At 44.7% G+C, this 8,923-nt stretch overlaps 1 protein-coding gene across 1 annotated transcript in view; it reads left to right on the top strand.

The window, feature by feature from the left end:
* The first annotated feature begins 1,559 nt into the window (after nucleotides 1-1,559).
* The window catches only part of LOC106603840 (B-cell receptor CD22-like), a 32,203-nt gene continuing 24,839 nt past the window's right edge, over nucleotides 1,560-8,923 (top strand). The window contains exon 1 of the mRNA XM_045712660.1: nucleotides 1,560-1,660. Coding sequence (XP_045568616.1) covers nucleotide 1,660 — 1 coding nt within the window. The 5' untranslated portion in view covers nucleotides 1,560-1,659. The remainder of the gene's footprint in view (nucleotides 1,661-8,923) is intronic.

Raw genomic sequence — 8,923 nt, 5'->3', positions numbered from 1 at the left:
AAAATACATTTAAGAACTAATCCTTCGGGAAATATTTATTTAGAAAAATATGTATTATAATATGTCATACTAATATTATATTAATACATATTGAATCATATTCAATCTAGTAATACAATATGACCATACAATTCTAGAGACAAAATGAATCTATATATTTGTTTAAGAATATACCTCCATCTTCCATTTCCTTCTGTTTAAATTAACGGTGTGTTTTGTGAAGTCCGATAATCTCTTTGCAGGCTGTCAGGCTGTGGAGTCACAGAGGGGAAGGCTGTGCTTCTCTGAGTCTCAGCTCTATCTCAGACCCCTCACCCTAGAGAGCTGACCTCGAGCAGCAATGACCTGAAGGATTCAGGAGTGAAGCTGCTCTCTGCTGACTGGAGGATCCCCCACTTAAACTGTAAGACTCTGAGGTCAAGTATTCCTGTAGTTGGTCAACAAGTGATAACTGTTCACCAGATCCACATGTGTTTACCAGACACACATAGTCCACACCATATGTGTTTGGACAGTAAGCTTACAGTTTTAAATTTGGGTTGTGTTTTTATTATATTTTTCCTATATAATTAATGGTGAATAAATTCCTTCATTTTATTTTTTAATGTTTCTACCTACATTCATGTGGATGATACCATGATTATGAATAAACATGGATGAATCGTTAATGATGATGAATGAGCCTCTGTTATTGATAATGGTGAGGGTTAGCATGTTTTGTTGTAGTCTCTGTTATTGGTAATGGTGAGAGGTTAGCATGTTTTATTTTAGCCTCTGTTATTGAGTAATGTGGTGAGAGGTTAGCATGTTTTGTTGTAGCCTATGTTATTGGTAATGGTATGAGAGAGGTTAGCATGTTTTGTTGTAGCCTCTGTTATTAGTAATGGTGAGAGGTTAGCATGTTTTGTTGTATCCTCTTTATTAGGTAATGGTGAGAGGTTAGCATGTTTTGTTGCCAGCCTCTGTTATTGGTAATGGTGAGAGAGTTAGCATTTTTGTTGTAGCCTCTGTTATTGGTAATGGTGAGAGGTTAGCATGTTTTGTTGTAGCCTCTTATTCTCTCTCCTCAAATACTAATCTTTTTATTAGATCATAAAGTGCTTTTATTTCTAAATGGTGAAAAAATATAATATCCTCATATAAAGGTACTTTTACCCACATAAAAGTGCTTTTATTTCTAAATGGTGAAACAGAAATGAATGAAAATATCCTCACATAAAAGGTGACATTGGTATACTCTCACCTCTATGAATGAAACTGCTTTTAAACTGGTCTGGTCAGTCTTCTCAAATATTTGTATTATTCATGTTTCTATCTGCAGGCAATACTTTGATAATTTGTAATTTATAATATGATACATTAATTTCTGAATAGATATGGCAGGTTTCATGACTGATATATCTGAATATGTTGAAGAAATATACTGCCACTATTTTCACCACCAAAGAATAGCAGTGTGGTTTTAATTTGATTTGACTCTTTGCAGGCTGTCAGGCTGTCTAGTCACAGAGGAAGGCTGTGCTTCTCTGGTCTCAGCTCTGAGGTCAAACCCCTCACACCTGAGAGAGCTGGACCTGAGCTACAATCACCCAGGAGACTCAGGAGTCAGACTGCTCTCTGCTGGACTGGAGGATCCACACTGCAGACTGGAGAAACTCAAGTATGTAGAGGGTTTATGTCAATGTTCATATCAGACATGTTGGACTTTTCAGGCTAGTTAAGACAAACATTCTGAACTCCACTTGGACAAAGTTATATGCTAACTGTGTGTGTGTGTGTGTGTGTGTGTGTGTGTGTGTGTGTGTGTGTGTGTGTGTGTGTGTGTGTGTGTGTGTGTGTGTGTGTGTGTGTGTGTGTGTGTGTGTGTGTGTGTGTGTGTGTGTGTGTGTGTGTGTGTGTGTGTGTGTGTGGTGAGAGAGTTCAGGTGTATCCCTCAATGACTGTCTGTTTTTCTGCTTACTGCTACAGTGTGGAACATGGTGGAGAGAACAGAATGAAACCTGGGCCTAGAAAATGTGAGTGTTGACTGCTGTGAAGAATATGACTAAGAATAAGTCTTAATTCAAGTTAAGTCAAAGTCCACCATCATTACTGACTTGGTCATATTAAATATCATCTGTAGTTCTACAGAAGCAGAAATCAGGGACACCAGCGTTTACAAAGAGTTGCTTTGACTGTGTGTGTGTGTGTGTGTGTGTGTGTGTGTAATTAATGTGAATAAGTGTGTTTTTATATTACCATACAGTATAACATGTGATCATTCAACAAGTCTCAAGTTACCTTAACTTCTCCTTTTGATACCTAGAAACATCTACATTAAATGAATTAGTGAAAAGTGAGTTAACATTCTAATGTGAATGATGATGATTTCTAATATTGTGTCTGGTTTCATCCATCAGATGTCTGTGATCTCACACTGGACCCAAACACAGTAAACAGACTCCTCTCTCTGTCTGAGGAGAACAGAAAGGTGACATGTAGGACAGAGGAGCAGCCGTATCCTGATCACCCAGAGAGATTTGAGGACTGGAGACAGGTGCTGTGTAGAGAGGGTCTGACTGGGCGCTGTTACTGGGAGGTAGAGTGGAGTGGGAGAGGGGCTTATATAGGAGTGACATATAAAGGAATCAACAGGAGAGGATGGGGTGATGACTGTTGTCTTGGACACAATGACAAGTCCTGGAGTCTGTTCTGCTCTGAAAACAGATACTCTGCCTGGCATAATAATCATCCCACTACCATAGACGTCCCCTCCACCAGCCCCCCACAGAGTAGGAGTGTATCTGGACTGGTCAGCCGGCACTCTGTCCTTCTATAGAGCCTCCTCTGACACACTGACCCACCTGATCACATTCACCTCCACATTCACTGAGCCCCTCTATCCAGTGTTTAGAGTTCATTATGTTGACTCCTCAGTGTCCCTGTAAATAATAATAACCATGGTAACTCTCCCTCGGCCTGGGGCTCCATGCAAGATCTCACCTCGTGGAGTTGCAATGATCATGAGAACGGTGAGGAATCAGCCCAGAACTACACGGGAGGATCTTGTCAATGATCTCAAGGCAGCTGGGACCATAGTCACCAAGAAAACAAATGGTAACACTCTACGCCGTGAAGGACTGAAATCCTGCAGCGACTGCAAGGTCCCCCTGCTCAAGAAAGCACATATACATGCTCGTCTGAAGTTTGCCAATGAACATCTGAATGACTCAGAGGACAACTGGTGAAAGTGTTGTGGTCAGATGAGACCAAAATGGAGCTCTTTGGCATCAACTCAACTCGCCGTGTTTGGAGGAGGAGGAATGATGCCTATGACCCCAAGAACACCATCCCACCGTCAAACATGGAGGTGGAAACATTATGCTTTGGGGTGTTTTTCTGCTAAGGGGACAGGACAACTTTACCGCATCAAAGGGACGTTGGACGGGGCCATGTACCGTCAAATCTTGGGTGAGAACCTCCTTCCCTCAGCCAGGGCATTGAAAATGGGTCATGGATGGGTATTCCAGCATGACAATGACCCAAAACACACGGCCAAGGCAACAAAGGAGTGGCTCAAGAAGAAGCACATTAAGGTCCTGGAGTGACCTCCATAGAAAATCTGTGGAGGGAGCTGAAGGTTCGAGTTGCCAAACGTCAGCCTCGAAACCTTAATGACTTGGTGAAGATCTGCTAAGAGGAGTGGGACAAAATCCCTCCTGAGATGTGTGCAAACCTGGTGGCCAACTACAAGAAACATCTGACCTCTGTGATTGCCAACAAGGGTTTTGCCACCAAGTACTAAGTCATGTTTTGCAGAGGGGTCAAATACTTATTTCCCTCATTTAAATGCAAACCATTTTATAACATTTTTGACGTGCATTTTTCTGGATTTTTGTTGTTGTTATTCTGTCTCTCACTGTTCAAATAAACCTACCATTAAAATTATAGACTGATCATTTCTTTGTCAGTGGGCAAACGTACAAAATCAGCAGGGGATGAAATACTTTCCCCCCACTGTGTTAAGGATCATTGATCAAAACATGAATACCCAAGAGCTAGAAGGTCTCATGAACCCCTTGACCGGAAAACTGTTTTGTGGAGTTTGGGCTTGTGATGAACTACCTATTGAGAAATGGCAGGAGCAACCGGCCATGTTCATTGTCAATACCCATGCTGAACACCTGCCTGGTGAACATTGGTTAGCTGTCACATTAGAAGATGACGAAGGAGGTAGAAAAATCTCATCATTTTCCCCCGGATTTTCTCATTTCACTTTTTTGGATTCCTACGGCTTTCCCCCCCACATTTTCTAATTTCCCCCCATTTAGTAAACAGTTTTTAAACAAAAATGGATCAAAGATCTACTACAGCTTCAAAGAAGTACAATATAACCTTTCAACAACCTGTGGTTACCACTGTGTTTTCTACCTGTGGTCAACACTGTGTATTCTACCTGTGGTCAACACTGTGTATTCTACCTGTGGTCAACACTCTGTATTCTACCTGTGGTCAACACTGTGTATTCTACCTGTGGTCAACACTGTTTTCTACCTGTGGTCACCACTGTGTATTCTACCTGTGGTCACCACTGTGTTTTCTACCTGTGGTCACCACTGTGTATTCTACCTGTGGTCAACACTGTGTATTCTACCTGTGGTCAACACTGTGTATTCTACCTGTGGTCAACACTGTGTATTCTACCTGTGGTCAACACTGTGTATTCTACCTGTGGTCACCACTGTGTATTCTACCTGTGGTCAACACTGTGTATTCTACCTGTGGTCAACACTGTGTATTCTACCTGTGGTCAACACTGTGTATTCTACCTGTGGTCAACACTGTGTATTCTACCTGTGGTCACCACTGTGTATTCTACCTGTGGTCAACACTGTGTATTCTACCTGTGGTCAACACTGTGTATTCTACCTGTGGTCAACACTGTGTATTCTACCTGTGGTCAACACTGTGTTTTCTACCTGTGGCCAAAGAGCCCGTGGAGTTTCTTTTGAAGATGTTGTATCTCTTTATAATGATGATTTAAGAAGTAATGATAGGACAGTAGATCGTTTTGTTAGAAAAGTGTTTAAGTATATATCCTTTAAGACTCTATAATCAATGTGTATGCTCACATCAAATGTTTAAAGAATGTCACAAATGTTAAATTGTATCATGTTATTGAAATAATATGGTCACCATCTTCGAGTTCACTCATTAAACCACCCAAATAGTTGCTGAGAGAGGGGTTCCAATCACCAGGTTTGCTTACATCTACCACAGAGTCTGTGTCATGGTAAAGAACCCTCCTCTGCAGCTGCTCCATGAGGGAATATAGTCCATAGGCCGTGGTAGAAGCTGGTAGAACCCTCCTCTGCAGCTGCTCCATGAGGGAATATAGTCCATAGGCCGTGGTAGAAGCTGGTAGACCCCTCCTCTGCAGCTGCTCCATGAGGGTATATAGTCCATAGGCCGTGGTAGAAGCTGGTAGAACCCTCCTCTGCAGCTGCTCCATGAGGGTATATAGTCCATAGGCCGTGGTAGAAGCTGGTAGACCCCTCCTCTGCAGCTGCTCTATGAGGGTATATAGTCCATAGGCCGTGGTAGAAGCTGGTAGACCCCTCCTCTGCAGCTGCTCCATGAGGGTATATAGGCCGTGGTAGAAGCTGGTAGACCCCTCCTCTGCAGCTGCTCCATGAGGGAATATAGTCCATAGGCCGTGGTAGAAGCTGGTAGAACCCTCCTCTGCAGCTGCTCCATGAGGGTATATAGGCCGTGGTAGAAGCTGGTAGACCCCTCCTCTGCAGCTGCTCCATGAGGGTATATAGTCCATAGGCCATGGTAGAAGCCTGTAGACCCCTCCTCTGCAGCTGCTCCATGAGGGTATATAGTCCATAGGCCGTGGTAGAAGCTGGTAGACCCCTCCTCTGCAGCTGCTCCATGAGGGTATATAGTCCATAGGCCGTGGTAGGAGCTGGTAGACCCTCCTCTGCAGCTGCTCCATGAGGGTATATAGTCCATAGGCCGTGGTAGAAGCTGGTAGACCCCTCCTCTGCAGCTGCTCCATGAGGGTATATAGGCCGTGGTAGAAGCTGGTAGACCCCTCCTCTGCAGCTGCTCCATGAGAGAATATAGTCCATAGGCCGTGGTAGAAGCTGGTAGAACCCTCCTCTGCAGCTGCTCCATGAGGGTATATAGTCCATAGGCCGTGGGAGAAGCTGGTAGAACCCTCCTCTGCAGCTGCTCCATGAGGGTATATAGGCCGTGGTAGAAGCTGGTAGACCCCTCCTCTGCAGCTGCTCCATGAGGGAATATAGTCCATAGGCCGTGGTAGAAGCTGGTAGAACCCTCCTCTGCAGCTGCTCCATGAGGGTATATAGTCCATAGGCCGTGGTAGAAGCTGGTAGACCCCTCCTCTGCAGCTGCTCCATGAGGGTATATAGTCCATAGGCCATGGTAGAAGCTGGTAGACCCCTCCTCTGCAGCTGCTCCATGAGGGTATATAGTCCATAGGCCGTGGTAGAAGCTGGTAGAACCCTCCTCTGCAGCTGCTCCATGAGGGTATATAGGCCGTGGTAGAAGCTGGTAGACCCCTCCTCTGCAGCTGCTCCATGAGGGTATATAGTCCATAGGCCGTGGTAGAAGCTGGTAGACCCCTCCTCTGCAGCTGCTCCATGAGGGTATATAGTCCATAGGCCGTGGTAGAAGCTGGTAGAACCCTCCTCTGCAGCTGCTCCATGAGGGTATATAGTCCATAGGCCGTGGTAGAAGCTGGTAGACCCCTCCTCTGCAGCTGCTCCATGAGGGAATATAGTCCATAGGCCGTGGTAGAAGCTGGTAGAACCCTCCTCTGCAGCTGCTCCATGAGGGTATATAGTCCATAGGCCGTGGTAGAAGCTGGTAGAACCCTCCTCTGCAGCTGCTCCATGAGGGTATATAGTCCATAGGCCGTGGTAGAAGCTGGTAGACCCCTCCTCTGCAGCTGCTCCATGAGGGTATATAGTCCATAGGCCGTGGTAGAAGCTGGTAGACCCCTCCTCTGCAGCTGCTCCATGAGGGTATATAGTCCATAGGCCGTGGTAGAAGCTGTTAGACCCCTCCTCTGCAGCTGCTCCATGAGGGTATATAGTCCATAGGCCGTGGTAGAAGCTGGTAGAACCCTCCTCTGCAGCTGCTCCATGAGGGTATATAGTCCATAGGCCGTGGTAGAAGCTGGTAGACCCCTCCTCTGCAGCTGCTCCATGAGGGTATATAGTCCATAGGCCGTGGTAGAAGCTGGTAGACCCCTCCTCTGCAGCTGCTCCATGAGGGTATATAGTCCATAGGCCGTGGTAGAAGCTGGTAGAACCCTCCTCTGCAGCTGCTCCATGAGGGTGTATAGTCCATAGGCCGTGGTAGAAGCTGGTAGAACCCTCCTCTGCAGCTGCTCCATGAGGGTGTATAGTCCATAGGCCGTGGTAGGAGCTGGTAGAACCCTCTTCTTGTTACGTCTCCATTACACCAGAGCTATGTCTTGATTCAAGAACTAAAAATTAGTAATTACATATTGGTCTGAAAAAATGTATTACAATAATTATTCGGGATCTTTAATGATTGATGTTAATATATTACTTCTCTGAGCAAATTTGCCCCAGAAACTGTTCAAGAGAAGTTTACACACATTTCTTTTGGCTTTGATGACCTCTATTCTGTCAGGGTCAAGACGTATGCTCCCTTTTCATGATAGTCCTGAATGTATCTGTCTTTGCTCTCTTGATCTGTGGCTGATGCAGGATATCCTGAAGCCATTTGCTCGCCTCTCAAGGAGGTATTGATGTACTCTTTAAAAAGAGTGTCTGATTTCCTGGGAAAGTTCCACATACAAAGCTGTGGCCACACGATACCTCTTCTCTAAGCCTAATCTCGTGGGAAAGAAACTTAAACAATGTAATTATTTTTATTTCACCTTTATTTAACCAGGTAGGCAAGTTGAGAACAAGTTCTCATTTACAATTGCGACCTGGCCAAGATAAAGCAAAGCAGCAACACAGAGTTACACATGGAGTAAAACAAACATACAGTGAATAATACAGTAGAAAAATAAGTCTATATACAATGTGAGCAAATGAAGTGAAATAAGGGAGGTAAAGGCAAAAAAGGCCATGGTGGCAAAGTAAGTACAATATAGCAAGTAAAACACTGGAATGGTAGATTTGTAGTGGAAGAAAGTGCAAAGTAGAAATAGAAATAATGGGGTGCAAAGGAGATAAATAAATAAATAAATATGGTAGGGGAAGAGGTAGTTGTTTGGGCTAAATTATAGATGGGCTATGTACAGGTGCAGTGATCTGTGAGCTGCTCTGACAGCTGGTGCTTAAAGCTAGTGAGGGAGAGAAGTATTTCCAGTTTCAGAGATTTTTGTAGTTCGTTCCAGTCATTGGCAGCAGAGAACTGGAAGGAGAGACAGCCAAAGGAGGAATTGGCTTTGGGGGTGACCAGAGAGATATACCTGCTGGAGCGCGTGCTACAGGTGGGTGCTGCTATGGTGACCAGTGCGCTGAATTAAGGGGGGACTTTACCTAGCAGGGTCTTGTAGATGACCTGGAGCCAGTGGGTTTGGCGACGAGTATGAAGCGAGGGCCAGCCAACGAGAGCGTACACGTCGCAGTGGTGGGTAGTATATGGCGCTTTGGTGACAAAACGGATGGCACTGTGATAGACTGCATCCAGTTTATTGAGTGGGGTATTGGAGGCTATTTTGTAAATGACATCGCCGAAGTCGAGGATCGGTAGGATGGTCAGTTTTACAAGGGTATGTTTGGCGGTATGAGTGAAGGATGCTTTGTTGTGAAATAGGAAGCCAATTCTAGATTTAACTTTGGATTGGAGATGTTTGATGTGAGTCTGGGAGGAGAGCTTACAGTGTAACCAGACACCTAGGTATTTGTAGTTGTCCACATATTCTAAG

The sequence above is a fragment of the Salmo salar genome, unplaced genomic scaffold, assembly GCF_905237065.1.
Source record: "Salmo salar unplaced genomic scaffold, Ssal_v3.1, whole genome shotgun sequence".
NCBI lineage: Eukaryota > Metazoa > Chordata > Actinopteri > Salmoniformes > Salmonidae > Salmo > Salmo salar.
The sequence above is the reverse complement of the archived record's forward strand: the minus strand, read 5'-3'. Positions and strand labels throughout refer to the sequence as shown.